The following is an 18,119-nucleotide window of genomic DNA, read 5'->3' on the forward strand; positions in this document are numbered from 1 at the left end:
AGAGAGAGGAGGAAGCAGGCTCCCCGCCAAGCAGAGAGCCCGACGCGGGGCGCGATCCCAGGACTCTGGGATCACGACCTGAGCGAAAGGCAGAGGCTTTAACCCACTGAGCCACCCAGGCGCCCAACCGCAAACATAACATAATTTTTAAAAGCAAAATAAATCCAGAAAAGGTAAGCAAATTAGCATGTACCTTCTGAAAAATAATTTAAATATAATTTAATATAATTTAAATATAATTTAAAATAATGTATATGGCCCTCAGAAGGCCTAAATACTGGGTAGTATATAAACTTGTTAGTCACTTACCACTGTAATGCCTGACAAGAGCAAAAATTAATTTCTCAGGGGCTCAGTTGGTTGGGAGACCTGCCTTCTCAGGTCATGATCCTAGGGTCCTGGGATGGAGCCCCAGGGAAGGCCTCCTACTCAGTGGGGAGTCAGCTTCTCTTTCTCTCCCTATGCTCCCCCACCTCTGACCCCCGCCCCCCCGCCCTGTCTGTGTGTGTGTGTGTGTGTGTGTGTACACACATGCTCTAATAAATCTTTTTTTTAAAATAAATTTATCATTAGGCACAGTCAGAGAGAAACCCAATGGGTATTCAATACATTCACTGTTCTGTAGAAAAATTCAAATAAAACCTAGATTTCCTTCTAAATGATTGCTACAACAAAGAATATAGACAAATACTACAAGCACAAGGCAATCAGATGAGATTTTTAAACATTTCCACCTTATCACAAATAATAACGAAATGAGGTGAAGGTCTTTTAGTACCCAAGTCCTACAACTTTTTTTTTTTTTTTTTTTTTTACAAAGCTTTCTCTCCAGCCTCTTGTTTTCTGCTCACGAAACCATCAGGAAATGTTTCACTCAGCTTTTAGCTGAATTGTTGGTTTTATTACTCATATTCTGCATTTAGAAAGGCACCAACTCCCCCCACCAACCAAACTTAATCTTAGAATTTATCTTCATTGAATCACTCAATGATCACTCTGTTCAAGGCAGAACAGAATCCTAAGGAAAGTCTTCCTGAAGTGACGGACAGGATTAAGAGCCAGGAGGAGACTGGTGATTGTGGTTATGCTGAAATGAAAGGGAGAAAAGTAGGACAGGAAGAGTATACCTGTAGCTTTAACTCTGCTAGGCTTGGTAAGTAAACATGCACCTCATGAGCAACTTCAAGGACTTTCTTTTACATTCATGCAAAAAGATCAACTTGGTAAATAAGGTCTTTGTTTACTGTTTTGCATACTACAAATGAGCACTGTCTCATTCCGTTACAATGTCTATTATTGGTCTCTAAATAATACAAAGCTGAAGGGGTGACATCAGGGTAACAGTAACAATATGCTGGTGTAGTACGCATTTCTGATATTTTGTAGCTGAAGATATGGCATTTTGGAGATGCAAGCTCATGCTAACGGTCCAAGGTTTTCTTTTGTTTTACAAATATCTCCACCATCAAGCATTCAGGAAATCTATTACAAACCCTCCAACCGCAAGCCTCATCCAGGCATTTTGCCTTCTCCTTGATAGGGAACATCCCCACCCAGCTAATTCCCAGCAATATTTTTAAAAAGGAAAAATAAATTTAGTTCCAATTCTCTGTCTGATTCTCCCTGTAACCCCACGTGGCCCTGTATGGCATGCAGTGCCTCCACCCTCTAGGGAACTGTAAATAACCCCCCCCCCCCCCCCCCCGGCCGTTATCACCATGTCTGGCCTCTTACTATACCAGATTAAAATAAATCCTGGGTTTCAAAAAAGTCTGTTATTCAAAATTTTTCTTTCTGGGGTGCCTGGATGGCTCAGTGCATTAAGCCTCTGCCTTCGGCTCAGGTCATGATCTCAGGGTCCTGGGATCGAGCCCTGCATTGGGCTCTCTGCTCAGCACAGAGCCTGCTATCCTCTATCTCTCTGCCTGCCTCTCTGCCTACTTGTGATTTCTCTCTGTCAAATAAATAAAATCTTTTAAAAAATATTTTTTCTTTCTGAACACTTGCCATCTTTGAACCCTTCAAATACCTATGATCACTAGTTTTAGCACTACTAAAAAGTAAATGGAAGTACATGAAAATTTTGAAGTTTTGTGGGTTTTTTTTTTTCATTTGTTTTGTTTTTAAAGAAAGGCAGACTGCCCCGTGCCGTGCCTCATTTGGAAGGGTCTGGAATCCTTGAAGCTTGACCACCCTAATTCTCCTACTAATGGACCTTGAGAACTTGTTTGGAGGTTCCAGCAGGGGAGCGACTAGCTACTCGCATACCCTTGACCCAGGAAGAGTCCTCCGTTATCAGGGAGGGTCACCCTCTTCAACCAACTGCACAACTTCGGGGCGGACGTGAGGGGAGGGGTGAGGGAGAAACAGGACATGCGCCTAGCCAGCCAGATCAGCGAATCAACCCTCTCCATCACCGGGGAGACAGCCAGATTGCCCTCACATCCAAAAATTTTGAAGTTTTTTGTTGTTTTGTTGTTGTTGTTTTTGGAGATTTATTTGAGAAAGAGAGGGCACAACCAGAAGCAGGAGGAGCAGAGGAAAAGGAGAGAGACTATCTCCAAGCAGAATCCCTGCTGAGCATGGTACCCAATGCATGGCTCCATCCCATGACCTGGATATCACGACTTGAGCCTAACCAAGAGTCGGACGTTTAACCAATTAAGTCACCCAGAAACCCCCATTTTGAAGAAGTTTTTTTTGAACAAACATCAGGGAACAGCAGGCAGCACCAAACTGGCAATGGCCTGGGGCGCTCCACCAGCCAGGGCTAAGGGAAAGGCCGAATAGCAAAAATGGAGAAGCAAATCAAAGAAATTTCTTTGATTGGCTACAACTTGTTGCCTAATTTGAGAAGGCTTAGTTGGCTGTTTGTCATTAGCTATCCTTAAGCTTCTAGTTCTCAATTCTGAGGCTTTCAAAGGCATCCACGCTAGCTCAGGTTTTGGTTTGCTTACATAAGCTGCTAAGGCATTGGGGCCACCTCAGCGGCTCCTTGTCCAACTGCTTGAATGGACCCGCTCCTCTCTTTTATATGGCGGTGTGCCGGGCCATACTAGAGAGACAATGTGGGAAACCAAAGCCCGATGGAGTTTATGCTCCAGGATTCATAGCGGTAACTCAAGTGAAAAAGCCTCTCTTGTATTTCATTTGAATCCCTCACTTTTCTTACTAGTGTTTCACCTAATTCCATCCACTTCCCTGAAGCAGCAAGAAGCCATTTTCTCTGTCATTTGTGACCGAACAGTGGTTTACAGTGAAGAGACTTTCAAGGAGTATTAACTTGCCCATGAAGTTGAAGGAGAGCACTGTTGAATGTGATACAGTAATTCAAACAGTTAAAATTTACTGAATAAATAGCCTTACTCACCCATCACGACTTTCTGAACTTCATGAAGAGGGTCCTCACTGGAAATTGAACCTACACACCTTGATCATGGATTTTCCATCCTGTGGAACCATGAGAAATAAATTTCTGTTGTTTATAAGTCACCGAGTCTATGGTATTTTCATTATATCAGCTCAAACAGACTAAGACATCATGTAACTGGAAAATGTTGTCTAAGGCTCTTTCTTTTTTTTTTTTTTTTAAGATTTTATTTTTTATTTATTTGACAGAGAGAGATCACAAGTAGATAGAGAGGCAGGCAGAGAGAGAGAGAGAGGGAAGCAGGCTCCCTGCTGAGCAGAGAGCCCGATGTGGGACTCGATCCCAGGACCCCGAGATCATGACCTGAGCCGAAGGCAGCGGCTTAACCCACTGAGCCACCCAGGCGCCCCTCTAAGGCTCTTTCTTAAGAGTAACAAATTACTCTCCCACCAGAAATTTTAACCAAGTCCTACCCATAAATCCCCAGCTTACATCTCCTGTAACTAAGAAACTGGTTTATATTTTAAATACACCCCTTCTTACAAGGAGTGACAGGAATCTTTTTTCTTCCTTAGTGCCTCACTTTATTACCTATATAGAGGTAAATCAGGTTACCTATATGAAGTAAATGCTTCTATAACACACTCAGCATTCATCAACCTATCCCCTTTTTCAGCCTTTAGAAGGCAGAGGAGAGTTAGTAAAGTATCCTCCAAACTGAGAAGGCACTTTGAGAAATATATTTATTTTAGAGAAAAAGAGAGAGAATCTCAAGCAGACGGCACTGAGAGTGGGGAGCCCGACATGGAGCTCAATCTCACGACCCTGAGATCATGACCTAAGCCGAAACCAAGAATCAAATGGTTAACGGACTGCATGACCCAGGTGCCCCAGAAAAACAACACAAGTGACACCATGACTCTTTACAGTCTTACTCACGGGAACTTACAGGAAGAATCAGGCACACAGGATCCAGCACACAAGGCAGCTACTCCCAGCTGAATCCAGACCTTAATACCTTCTAGACAGTGAGTTGCGTGGTGCGGAGGTCACAGGATAGTTATCTCAAGTGGAATCTTCTGTGCGCCAGTCATCTTTACTAGTTATCTAAAGTGGTGCCTTCTGTGTGTCACATTAGGGGAGATCAGAACAAGCCTTCCTGCATTCAGGTCAGGGGATGCATTAACCTCCACAGGGCCTGGAGCCTACAGCCTGGAGGGGAAGTCACTGCGAGGGTGTGAACAAGATGCGGGCCAAAGATGGAATCAGTGTTGTCTGCACTATGCTGCCCTTAACATTTTTGCCTTTTTAACATAATCTCGTTTGTTTACCTCCCCCAGATTGTCTTTCAGGAGAGGCTGACCTCCCTACTCACACCTGGGATATGAATCTCAATTGGCCTGAGCCCATTGTGGATGCCTCACAACCCTTGTTGGTGATAGGCATAGATAGTTGAAATAATTTTAATTAAGATATGAGAGGAAATCTGCTGAGGGCCAAGGCTTTCTTAGTCTTAACAATGGGCAGAACATAAGGGGGTTCCCTTTTCCTGCTTGTGGATATCATCTGTAATCTGAAACTAAGTCATTTCAGGACCACGAGGAAGTCAGATTGGAAAACAGGCCAACCAATCTAAAAATGGCAGAGCAGAAAGAAGGAAAGGACCTGTGTCCTTCACAATATTATCAAGCCATATTTGACATACTTGGTTAGTTAATAACCAACTCTAGGGATGGCCTTACCTCCACACATGTAGCTATGTGGGATAATAAAAAGGCTTAATATGATCTCTCTGATATGAGGAATTTGAGAGGCAGGGCAGGGACTCATAGAGGGAAGGGAGGGGAAAATGAAATAAGATGGGACTGGGGAGGGATGGGGCGCCTGGGTGGCTCAGTGGATTAAGCCACTGCCTTCAGCTCAGGTCATGATCTCAGGGTCCTGGGATCGAGCCCCGCATCGGGCTCTCTGCTCCGCAGGGAGCCTGCTTCCTCCTCTGTCTCTGCCTGCCTCTCTGCCTACTTGTGATCTCTCTCTCTGTCAAATAAATAGATAAAATCTTTAAAAAAAAAAAAAAAAGATGGGACTGGGGAGGGAGACAAACCATTAGAGACTCTTAATATCAGGAAACAAACAAATGGAGGGCTGGGCGGGGTGGAGGGTGGGAGGGATAGGGTGGCTGGGGGATGGACACTGGGGAGGCGTGTGCTATGGTGAGTGCTGGGAATTGTGTAAGATTGATGATCCAAAGATCTGTACCCCTGAAACAAATAATATAATTAAAAACAAAACAAAACAGCAGGGTTCTAATAAAATGGTTCTGTTCTGTGACTAAATAAATAAATATAAAAAGGCTTAAATATGGATATTTAGTAAGGTTTTCTATTACTGCAATTGAAAGCATTCCTTCTTTCTTTCAACGGTTCCACTCCTAAGTAGTAGGCTTCTCTATATAAGAAGGTGAAGTAAACTGGATGCAAAGGTAACTGTCTAAATTTCCTTCTATGTTCAAGCTGTTCTTCCTATTAAAAGCTGGAGTCTATTTCCCCTTCCCATGAGTCCTGTCCTTCCGTCAATAGAATACAGCAGAATTAATATAATGCCAATTCCAAACCTAGGCCTTAAGAGAACCAGCCTGTTCCCTTTCTCCTTCACCCCTGCACCCTATAAGAAATTGGAACCCCTGCACCCTATAAGAAAGCATCGGCTGGGGCGCCTGGGTGGCTCAGTGGGTTAAGCCGCTGCCTTCGGCTCAGGTCATGATCTCAGGGTCCTGGGATCGAGTCCCACATCGGGCTCTCTGCTCAGCAGGGAGCCTGCTTCCCTCTCTCTCTCTCTGCCTGCCTCTCTATCTACTTGTGATCTCTCTCTCTCTCTGTCAAATAAATAAATAAATAATCTTTAAAAAAAAAAAAAAAAAAGAAAGCATCGGCTAACCTCCTGAATGATGAAGAGACTATATGGAGAGAAGCTTTATAGAGGAGAATCAAGTAACCTTAGCCAACAGGCAGCACCAAGACCACAGCAATGTGAGTGAAGCGTTCTTGGACCTTCTAGTTCCAGTTAAGCCGTGCTAGTTTACACCTCAGAGAGCAGGAGCCAGGCATCCCTGCTAGGCCCTGCCTGAATTCCTGACCACAGAATTGGGAACAATAAAACATTTGCTGCTCGATTTATGCAGCCACGGATAACTGAAACAAACGGTAATATTATTCGTTCTCTTGATCTGTAAAATTACCATAGTTGGTCCACAGTGATTAAGATTTAAGCACTCTGAAAGCTAGTTATTTTTTTCCAAATATGCGTCTTAATAGCCTTAGCTTACAGAAGATGTTTCCAGGTATACACACCACCTTGTACCAAGATTTTAAAGAAAATTAAAGGAAGTATTTGTAACAAGTGAGCTGATAACCTTGCAAGTAAAAAAAAAAAAACAACAACAACAACAAAAAAACACCTATGGCAAATATAAAAGGAAAATAGTACCACCTCAATTTAAAAAATGGGAAAAGCCATTTCCTTAAAAAATCATAAATGGTGCAAAGACATGAAAGAAAATACCTTAATCTCAAGGTCTCTGATCTAAATGAAATGCAAGTTAAAACGACATGAAACATCATTTTCACCTACTAAATGTAATCACTAAGTCTTAATGCCAACTAGGTTCCAGAGAAAAATGGGAATACCCCTCGTTAGAGTCAGCCTGGGACACCAGTCTCCTTGAGTTACGGGGACTTCGACGGGCCTTGACTTTGGGCAGTGTCTACGGCTGGACAGCGGGCATAACAGAGCTAAGCACAGAGCTCTCGTAAGGCTGAAATGGTATGCATACTGAGAGGTCAACAGGAGCGGCTGTCATTTTTTGTTCAGCCTACAGGCAAATCTTAATACTTTTCTGGAAAACTGCAGATGAGACGACAGGGAGTGGTGCACGGGAGGTGGGTGGCGGTGGAGGTCTGGGTAGCAGGCAGCCCAGGCGAGGAGCGGTGCTCCAGGAGACAGCGACCTCTCCCAAGGACGCCCCCCTCCCAGCTCTCGTTCGCGTGGGCCTCTGCGCTCCGTGGGGCGGGGCGCCGGAGACGGAAGGCGGTGGGAACGAAGGAGCCGCGGCGCCGATTGGCTGCTTCGGAGCACGGGGTGGGGCGCGCGGAGGCTCCGGAGGACTCGCGAGCGGAAGGCCGCGGGAGCGCACTTCCGGTCTTTGTGGCTCGCCACTCCGAGTCGGCGGCTTGCTCCCTGGCCGCTGCTGGGCTTCGCGGTGAGGGACTCGGGCCCCGAGCGGAGGGAGGGCGGGGAGGGCGCGTGGCCCGGACGGCGGGCGCGAGGCGAAGGGGCCTTGCTCCCTGGGCCTGGCCATCCCCGGGTCGCGCGGCCCCTTGTCCGGGCGGTGTTTCCGAGCGTCCTGGGAGCCCGCGGAGGCCAGCTCAAGCCCTTGCTTACCGGGGAGAAGGGCAGTTACTCCTCCCCCCACCCCGTGACTTCGCAAATGCTGTCGTTTAGCGGGGCTGTGAAAATAGACTGATGCCTAGCCTAACTGTTCTAACCTCTAAAGTTAACTGTAGCGTTAGGATCAGATGGTATTGATCTGCTCCGCAGTTTCAAGGGCATACCCTCCGGTCGATACTCACCCATCCTCGAATCAGGTCCTGTGTGAGCTATATCACAAAATTGAATACGTGATTATCTGTTGCCATATCTCACTTTAAAAAAAATGTTTGTTCCCCTAAATGCTAAGCTTGAGAACGGAGATTGACCTTTTTGCTGCTTTTGTGTCTCTATGATAATGGATGTGGTTTTGAGCACACAGCAAGCATTTAACAAACAGTTGGTTAATTCCTCTGAAGATCCGTTTATTCAAAAGCAAAAATCTTTGTATTTTTATGCCTGGCTCACGACAGAGCCCATGGTAAGTGCCTCAGCGTTCGTTGAAGAAATACATTGAAACTAAATTCGATCAAATGGCAATTGAAAGTTTTTACTTAAATCCACTCATATTTAATATAAAGTTTTAAAAATGTTGTTACTCCTGCAAATGGAAGTCAGCATTATTTGCTATAGGTAGAAAATAACTAAAAATAAATTTTTATTATTTTTTGAAGATTTTATTTATTTATTTATTTGGCAGAGCACAAGCAGAGGGAGAGGGAGAAGCAGGCTCTCTGATGAGTAGGGAGCCCAATTCTGGGCTTGATCCTAGGACCCTGAGATCATGACCTGAGCCAAAAGCACAGGCTTAACCCACTGAGCCACCCAGGCACCCCTAACAATAAATAATTTGAAAGTCAGCATTATTAAATCCTAGCTAGATATTGTTACCCTTAGAAGCCTGAGGCTTATACTTTATTAAAAAGGGAATTCTACAAATTAAAGACAGATTTTTCTCCTTGATAACCATCAGGATTGAAGGAACTGAAAAGGAGATTTCGCATTATGTGATTCATGGTAATACTGCATTCTTTTGCTTCTAAAATAATTTCTTCTATTCTTAATGGTAAAAGTTCTAAATGGATAATAAATGGGCGAGTGATCTTTAGTTTGTCACTTGATTATTTTATAGTCTCAAACCTCTTCCCTCTCCATACATTACTGGGATGACTGACCTTTATTGTAAGTTCTCACAAGATTTTTTCTTTCTCACTGCTATAAGTTAACAGTGCTTTTATATCTTTCAGGAACAAAGAGATTACTCAAAGAAACCGAAATACCGTACCCAGTGGTAGTGAGCTTTTTGCTCCGCTGTTTAGGCCAGAATGGCTGTGGAATCCAGGACAGTTTCAACCTTGGTACCTCAGAGTCCTCAGGATCAAGAACTAATACTAGTGAAAGTAGAAGAAAGCCTTTCCTGGGGTCAGAAATGTAAGCAGGGTGGGAGCACCAGATCCTGCCAAGAATTATTCCGCCAACAATTCAGAAAGTTTTGCTACCAGGAGACACCTGGACCCCGGGAAGCTCTGGGCCGACTCCAGGAGCTTTGCTATCAGTGGCTCATGCCAGAGTTGCACACCAAGGAGCAGATCCTGGAGCTGCTGGTGCTGGAGCAGTTTCTGAGCATCCTGCCTGAGGAGCTGCAGATCTGGGTTCAGCAACATAGTCCAAAAAGCGGAGAGGAAGCTGTGACCCTGTTGGAGGATTTGGAGAGGGAATTTGATGATGCAGGGCAGCAGCAGGTGGGAACAGAGAGATGTGATATATTGGGGAAGAGAAATGTAATCCCATCCTCCCAATCCCATCCTCACAGCAGTGGAAGGGAAAGTTGTCTCCACCGAACCATACCCTGTAGTGACTACTGTGGTTATACCTATCTCTGTCCTTAAATAGTTCTTTTTCCGTATCACTCATCCCTGGAGTTGTCTTCGTTGCCCTCTTTGAAATTTTTACTCAGCATTTTCCCTAGGGAGTTTCTCAGAAAGCTAACCACTTTTCCTGATTTCAGGGACCAGCAGTGCCATGGAAGGATTTGACAGGTCTTGGAACATCCCAGGAGTTAACAAACATCCAACTGCAGCCTTTAAAGACACAGCTGAAACCCTGGGAACCTTGCCTTTCCCCCAAAAGTGGTAAGAAAGTAGAAACTCATCTGGGAACCGCTATCAGGCCTCTGGTTTTGAGGGTACAGAATTAATTGCATTTTACAAAGATGCCGCATGTGAGCATCTCACCTGTCTTACTCTAGACCAGATGTACCCTCTTCAGCAACTTTGTATTCAGCAACCCTCATGAAGTGCAGTCAGCTCTTCCTGTTTCAGTTTCCCTGTCATTTCTTAACTTATTCCTTGATTATATAACTTAATAGGGTGCTAACATATGTCTGGTGCTGTGGGAGGCACTGGGTCTCTGTCTTCAAGACCTTGCATCTAGATGGGGTGGTGGACAAGCAAAAAGGCAATGGCAATATAGTATAATAAATTACAGAATAAAAGTAGGCCCTAGGTACTATGGGGGCACATATGAACACACCTAACCCAACCTTAGAGGTTCAAGGAGTACTTTTTGGAGGAGGAAACACCTAAACTAAGATCTGAACTATGATTAAGGAGAAAACCAGATAAATAAGCAAGAGGAAGTGTCCCATCCTAAAGGAAAAACACTTTTTTCTACTCAAAGCACCTCTCACACCGGATATGTGGGGTTTTCCCTCATCTTAAACAATTCTAATTCTGAGCCTAATTACCTAAAATTAATGCAGACCCCACAGGTTAAGGTTTTGGTCCCACAAGACTGCTTCCCTCCCCACCCCCCACTTCAGACGCCAATCACATGTCATGAATCCGCAGCTCGCCCACACTTCTGTCTGATTGGGCTGCAAATTTGACATTCCATGACCACCTCTCCAGGTTTCATAATTTGCTATAATAGCTCACAGAACTCAGAGAAACACCTTGCTTACTCTTACCAGTTTATAAAGGATGCAAGCATACAGCCAGATGGAGAGGTACAAGAGGGCAAGATCCAGCTTGCTTCTGTCCCTGTGAAGTTAGAGGTTCACCACTGTTGTGGCTCTCTAAGCCCCTTTGTTTAAGGTTTTTATACAAGTTTCATTACATAGACATGGTTGATTAAATCATTGGCCATTGATGGTTAAACCTCCATTCCCTTTCCATGGAGGTCTAAAGGTGGGGCAGAAAGTTTAACCTTCTAATCACATAGTTCATTCCTTTGGCAGTCAGCCCCCAGCCTTCCCGCCTTACCTCATAAGCATAAACTGAGGTACTGGTTGATAGGGGCTTATTATGAATAACAAAAGATACGCCTCTCACCTCTACCACTTAGAAGATTGCAAGGGCTTTTAAAAGCTCTGTGCCAGGAACTGAGGATGCAGACCAAATCCGTATTTCCTGTATTATAGTATCACACAAGTAAGGCCACAAAGTCCTGAAGGTGAGAGAACACAACCCATTCTGGGAATCACAGGTAATTCAGTTTAACTCGAATAGAGAATTCATAGGGGAGAGATGGCAAAACACAACCAGAGAGGAAAATGAGACCCAGGTTGTGAAAATTGGAGATCATCCTGATTAGTTTGGATAGGACAGTGGAGCACAGTTAAAAGGTTTTGGACAAGAGAGTAGTTGATTGGACTTGTGTTTTAGAACTTAGCTGCAGAGTGGAGGATGGACTTGAGGAAGGCAAGAGTAGAGTCCTGTTAGAGCCTGTTGTAATCTAAATGGCCCCAGTGACTAAGTCAAGATGTGTTCTGGTGAGAAGGAAGATCAAAGTTGCCTCCTGTTCACAAGCATTTCAAATTGCATTGCAGTAGCTGGTCATGGTTACAAGTGGAGAATGTGGGAAAGGAGTTGGGGCTGATACTCAGGTATTAGTCTTGAAAAACTTGGTGAATGATGGTGCTGTTGTGTAAATGGAAGTGGGAAACAAGGGGAAAAATATGATGTGTTTTATCTGAGCCATTTTAGTGCTTGTGGAATATTCACAAATGATATCCCAATTAGCATTGGAGATGAGAATCTAGAGCTTAATAGAATAGAATCGGGGATCTGGGGAGACATTAGCTTATCACATAAGTAGTGACTGAAACCTAGGTGGTAGAGAGTGTGAAGATTGAGGATACAAGAGAGCCCAGAACAGAATCTGAAGAACCTTGTGTTTGAGTGATAGGCCTTGAATCTAAGAAGGAACAGCCCCAGAATTCAGGCTAATATAGCTGGATGAGAAATGTCTCTAGAAGGAAGGTGTGGTCCTCAGTGTCCATGCTACAGAGAAGCTAACTAAATAAGATCCAGAAAGTATTTATTGGGATTAAGCTGTTACGAAGTTGGTGACCTTGATGAGAGTGGCGTGGCAGGGAGGGGGTGTCCAGGGAAAGCAGAAACCAGATTGCAGAACAGAGAGGAGTACAGATAACTCTTTTCAAAAAGCTTTACTCCGAGTGGAAGTGAGGCTGCATGAAGCATATGTGTAGGCAAGGAGCTTGATTTGAAACATGAGAAATTTGGGCTTATTTAAATGCTAATGAACAGGAATCAGCAGAGAAAAAGGGTGAAAATAATAGGAAAGGAATAGTAGCTAATTGATCAACTGAAGTTTCAGAGGGAGCAGGAAAGAATAAACTTCAAACTGTAGGTGTAGGCCTTCATACTAGAAAGGAGGAGGGGCCAGTATTGGGCAGTTAAAGAAAGATGGGTGTGGACCTCGACCTCTTGTGGGTAGAGAAGCCTGTTTTCTCTCATGTGGAAAGTGGGTACTGAGAGTGATTAGAGAAATAAAACAGTCTGTTTTTGCTGTTATCATTTCAGATCGTGAGAGCCACAAATCAGTGACCAAGAAGGACATTTCAGGAGAAAAATCACGAGGACGTCCCCAGGAGCCTTCATCTGGAGGAGTTAGTGAACATGACGGCAATTTAGAGTGGCAACAAGAAAGTCCTATAGGGGAGAAATTAAGAAGATTCCCTACCCAAGGGGGCAGTTTTAGTCAAGTAATCTTCACACACAAATCTCTAGGAAAGAGAGACCATCCTGAGCCTCAAAGCAGCTTGATTCTAAGTACAAACTCTATAACTTACCAGAAAGTTCCTACAGAAGAGAGACCTTATAGGTGTGATGTATGTGGGCACAGCTTCAAACAGCATTCCTCTCTAACACAACATCAGAGAATCCATACTGGAGAAAAGCCTTATAAGTGTAACCAGTGTGGGAAGGCTTTTAGTCTGAGGTCATACCTTATCATTCATCAGAGAATTCACAGTGGTGAGAAAGCATATGAATGTAGTGAATGTGGGAAAGCCTTCAATCAGAGCTCAGCCCTCATTAGACATCGCAAAATTCATACTGGGGAAAAAGCTTGTAAATGTAACGAATGTGGCAAAGCATTCAGTCAAAGTTCCTATCTCATTATACATCAAAGAATTCACACTGGCGAGAAACCCTATGAGTGTAACGAGTGTGGGAAAACCTTTAGCCAAAGCTCAAAGCTTATTAGACACCAGCGTATTCATACGGGAGAGAGACCTTATGAATGTAATGAATGTGGAAAAGCTTTCAGGCAGAGTTCAGAGCTGATAACCCATCAGAGAATACATAGTGGAGAGAAACCCTATGAATGTAGTGAGTGTGGAAAAGCTTTCAGTTTGAGCTCAAACCTCATCAGACATCAGAGAATTCATAGCGGAGAGGAACCCTATCAGTGTAATGAATGTGGCAAAACCTTCAAAAGGAGCTCCGCCCTTGTTCAGCATCAGAGAATCCATTCTGGGGATGAAGCTTACATATGTAATGAATGTGGGAAGGCTTTCAGGCACAGATCAGTCCTCCTGCGCCATCAGAGGGTGCACACTGTCAAGTAACTTGGCAGTACAATGAATGTTGTAAATATTTTGGTCAGATCTTTATCTTTGTTAGTTGAAAGGGTTTACTTTTTGGAACAAGACTCCAGGCTGGTAAACTCCCAGGTCTGGAGTCATTCCAACTTAACTGAGCAGCACTTCCTGATGCTACTGCAAATTATTCCTTGAAAGTTTCCTAGGACTAACCAGAGCAGCAGATGGACGAATCGCTGCTTCCAGCTTTCCTCTTACCATTAGGATTACTCAGGAAATAAGAAAAATGGGAATATAACATTGAAACCTCATTTTCCATGAGAATGTCATGAAGGGGGTACAACAACCCAGCCTGTCAACCACATCTGATTGTCCACATGCCAGATTTGGGATATGGTGTGGACAGTATGAGGGACATTTTGTCTCAGGAATACAGAATTTTACTGGCCAATTAAGAACAGTGACAGGGCAGCAAGAGAGATGGGGAAGCAGTTCATAGATGATGTGTTGAGCCCACGGCAGTCCAGAAATGAGGTAGTGGAAAGAATACAAATTAATTTATCCAGCAGTTAACTTTTTGAAGGCCTGTGTTGTGCCAGGCACTAGGAATACAACGGGGAATCAGACTGTCTCTGGTTGAATGGGCAAGGCAAACTGGCATCATGGCATGAGCAGGGCTCTGTGACATTGAGTACCTGAGCCAACCTTGGATCAGGGAATGTTTCTGAGAAAAACAAAGTGAAGAATGTACGGGAGTTAGCCAGGGAAGTAGGCAGTCAAGCTAGGGAACAATATTCCCAGCAGAGGGAACAGACGAAGGTCAGGAAGAACGGCACATCTGAGAAAAGGCCATTATGTGTGGAGTGTTACTGTTGAGTTCCTTTTGAAGTGGAGTCAGGTGTGTAAGAAACATGGCTGTAGCAAAGTAGAAGCCTACAGAGAAGCATCTGTTATTAGACAAAATCTCGAGTCCTTGGGCCACAGGGTAGAGTGGAGCTTTGTTGTGGTCTGGTGTGAGCCAAGGGAAAGGGTTAATAACTAGTTTCTTGCCTGTAGGCTCCGCTAGATCTTGTGTGTGTTTGGGGAAGGCAGGGTGGTTAGAAAGAGCCCAGCCTAGCCTCAACGTTAAGTACCTGTTAGAATTCTAAATCTTCTCTTTCCTGAACAGAAGAGCTTCTTTGGTTCTTGAGGCTACCAGAGCTGTTGTCTGCTTCCTGCTCTCCTGCAAGGCTCTGGGTCGGAAGCGGCTATGGCTACCACATTTGTTTCTGGGGCTGTACCCCCACAATTCTGGTACACTCCCTTGGGCTCAGGTGCTAAACAATATTTGTCAGTCCCTGGGTCTGTGACTTAGCCTCCAGGCACCTCACATGTGTTCAGTTTTGCCTTATGTCATCATTTTGCAGTATTTCAGTCTTAAGAATTTTAAAGACAATGCTGAAGGGAAGGGGCATCAAAAGGTAACAGTCCTGGTCTATCCAGAGACTACCGTCTTCTGGAGGACCCAGCAGGAAAAGTATCCCTAGTCTGGTGCTTCTCAGTGCAATGTGAGACAGGATATAGGTTAGCAACAGAAAAACCTATTAAATACCCAACTGGTCAGAGTTCAAACACCTTGCCAAAAATAGAAATCTGGGAATTTAGAATCCTGAGCTTAGCAAAAGAAGAGTTTTCAGGAGGATAAGGAGAGAATGCTCTTGTTGGAACATACATACATAACAGACACTAACCAGTAAGAATGCCCAGTGGGCTAAATCCCCACGCTTTGAGAAAGAAGGTGAGAAAAAAGGGTTAGGATAACAAAGTAACATGATAAGAGTTATTCATATTCAACTCTTCCCTTTCCTCTCCCAAGATAAGGACTCAAAATGAAAAGGGTAGGACAATTGTTAAGTAGGAATTGATACAACACATGTTACAAACGGGAGAGATTCTTTACAGAGAGTTCTTAACCTACAAAGAAACATAACAGGTACTTTGCTGAGGGCTTTGTATATATTTGTTGTTTCTCTGACAGCACATATTTTGCAGATGAGAAAATGAAGGCTTAGAATCATGGCTTAGTCAACATACAGCTAAAAAGTGGTGAGGTCAGACTTCGAACCCAGGCAAAAGGAAAACAAAACCCTTCTGTGGAGCCATCTCCTTACAGTGTATCTTCATGAAGTTCCAGTAGAAAAAATGGTACTTCAGTAAGCAAATCACAAAAGAACAAGTGCCAGTGGATGACAAGCGGACAGTCTTGCGAGAATTAAAAATGTATATTAAAGCAAGAGTAGAGATGGCACTTTTTTCCCCCTCACAAATATTCAGGGAAGTTGGGACTCCAATGCTGCTGGTAAGCTGTGAATAGTTAGGATCTCTGGCAATCAGTACCAGAAGCCTTAACCATTGCCTTTTGACTTTAAAATTATACCTGGAAATGTATGCTTCAGAAAACATCATGAATGTATACAAACTCTTAAAAGCTGTTTAAAAAAAAAAAGTGATGTTGACTGATGTCAAAAGAAATGACGCATATCATAAGTAAAAAACATGTACAGTATGACTCCATGTAAAAATATATTTATGCATTAAAAATCCTGGAAATATGTAATCTCAGAGTGCTACACTGGCTACCTCTGGGTGATAGAATTATAGGTGATTGAATTTTTTCCTTGTGATTTTCTGTCTTCCAAACTTGCCTACAGTAAATACTTCTAAACTTTGAGGAAAAAAAAGGTTAAAAGGAATGAGCACCCAGGATAGTCAAGAAATACTAAGGAAAGCACATGCTTTCTGTAGCATCTCTGTCCCTCCCAAGTCCTAGAAGGTTGTCTAACTTAACTCTGACCCATGACTTTTTTTTTTTTTTAATTTATTTGACAGAGATCACAAGTAGGCAGAGAGAGAGAGAGAGGGAAGCAGGCTCCCCGCTGAGCAGAGAGCCCGATGCGGGACTCGATCCCAGGACCCCGAGATCATGACCCAAGCTGAAGGCAGCGGCTTAACCCACTGAGCCACCCAGGCGCCCCTTTTTAAAGATTTTATTTATTTGACAGAGATCACAAGTAGGCAGAAAGCGGGAAGCAGGCTCCCCGCCAAGCAGACAGCCCGATGCGGGGCTCGATCCCAGGACCCCGGGATCTTGACTGGAGCTGAAGGCAGAGGCTTTAACCCACTGAGCCACCCAGGCGTCCCTGATCCATGACGACTTCATTGTTAAGTGACAGTGCCAGACACAACCATCTCACATTAGTGTACAGAAAAGTCCTGCAAATTACAAATCTCTGTGCAAATACAAGTTATCTCCATGAAGGATATCTGTAGTTGAGAAAAGCAATAACCTTGAAGTAGAGTCCTTTGTTCACGTTGGTGCTTTTCCATGAATTCTGCAGCCAAGAGCAAGTAACCTCAGAACTCAACTCTCAGTTTAAAGGAGCTGAAGTAGATGACCTTTCAGAGTTAAAACTTCAAAGTTCTATGTGTTTATGAAAGAGAGCAAGCACCAATATAAGGTAGATATCAAAGGTGATTTTAAAAGATGTGCAATTTAGGGTGCCTGGGTGGCTCAGTGGTTAGGCCTCTACCTTCAGCTCAGGTCATGATCTCAGGGTCCTGGGATCGAGCCCCACATCGGGCCCTCTGCTCAGCAGGGAGCCTGCTTCCCCCTCCTCCTCTGCCTGCCTTTCTGCCTACTTATGATCTCTCTCTCTCCCTGTCAAATAAATCCAAAAAAAAAAAAAAAAAAAAAAAAGATGTGTAATTTAGGCAGGGTGCTTAATACCACTTTACTACCTCTCACCTTCTCCCTTCTCATTTCCATAGACGGCAGTTCTGTTCAGCTGGAGACCGGAAATATAAGCAAATCTGACCTTGGGGTCTCCAAACTCTCCTATGAAATCCTTTGCTTCTCTTGCCCCATTAAGTGAATCTTCCAAGTCGGGGATTGCCAATTAGAATATTTCCCATGCAACAGAAACTGACCTGGAGAGCGTTTCTGCAAAGAGGAAGGGTGAGCTCTATGGGCAGACACCATTGATAACCATCTGCTCCCTGCTTCCTGGGGAGTCAGAAACACACATTGCTACTCAGTAACTTCACTATCTGCAACAGTCTTGTTGGCTGGTGCAAATGATCACAAATCTAAAGGTTTTTAGGGTTTTTCTGCACATGTTTCTGTTGACCTGCTGAGAGAGAAGGGGAGGTCCATGGCAGTCTCTGAGGCTCCTGCTCCTAAAGGAGGGGACACAATGTGTATGTGTGTTTAAACAGGCTACTTGTTCTCTTTCCCATGGTTTCTCAACCAGCTGCCCCTAAATTTTGTGTCTTCACTTGGTGAACTGCAGCGCAAGGGACTAGCCATGTTTCCAGACACCTGGACGAGAAAATAAAAGCCAAGCACACCCATTCCCTGATTTCTTGCCACAATTCCCTCCCCCATTCTCCCAGCACACCTCCACTTGTGTTACTAGGCTTCCTATTCCTGAACAAGTC

General features: G+C 44.0%; 1 protein-coding gene across 3 annotated transcripts; it reads left to right on the forward strand.

The window, feature by feature from the left end:
• Positions 1-7,546: 7,546 nt before the first annotated feature.
• ZNF397 (zinc finger protein 397) lies at positions 7,547-16,191 on the forward strand. Of its 3 annotated transcripts, none has more exons than XM_046024843.1 (4): positions 7,547-7,628; positions 9,043-9,537; positions 9,804-9,927; positions 12,622-16,191. In XM_046024843.1, the coding sequence occupies exons 2-4, from the start codon at positions 9,121-9,123 to the stop codon at positions 13,668-13,670; spliced, it is 1,590 nt and encodes a 529-aa protein (XP_045880799.1). In that variant the 5' UTR covers positions 7,547-7,628; positions 9,043-9,120; the 3' UTR covers positions 13,671-16,191. The 3 variants fall into 3 exon arrangements, with proteins under 3 accessions (XP_045880799.1, XP_045880797.1, XP_045880800.1); XM_046024841.1 differs by lacking the exon at positions 7,547-7,628 and adding an exon at positions 7,654-8,276; XM_046024844.1 differs by lacking the exon at positions 7,547-7,628 and adding an exon at positions 8,751-8,812.
• Positions 16,192-18,119: the final 1,928 nt, after the last annotated feature.

The sequence above is a fragment of the Meles meles genome, chromosome 12 (genome assembly GCF_922984935.1).
Source record: "Meles meles chromosome 12, mMelMel3.1 paternal haplotype, whole genome shotgun sequence".
Taxonomy (NCBI): Eukaryota; Metazoa; Chordata; class Mammalia; order Carnivora; family Mustelidae; genus Meles; species Meles meles.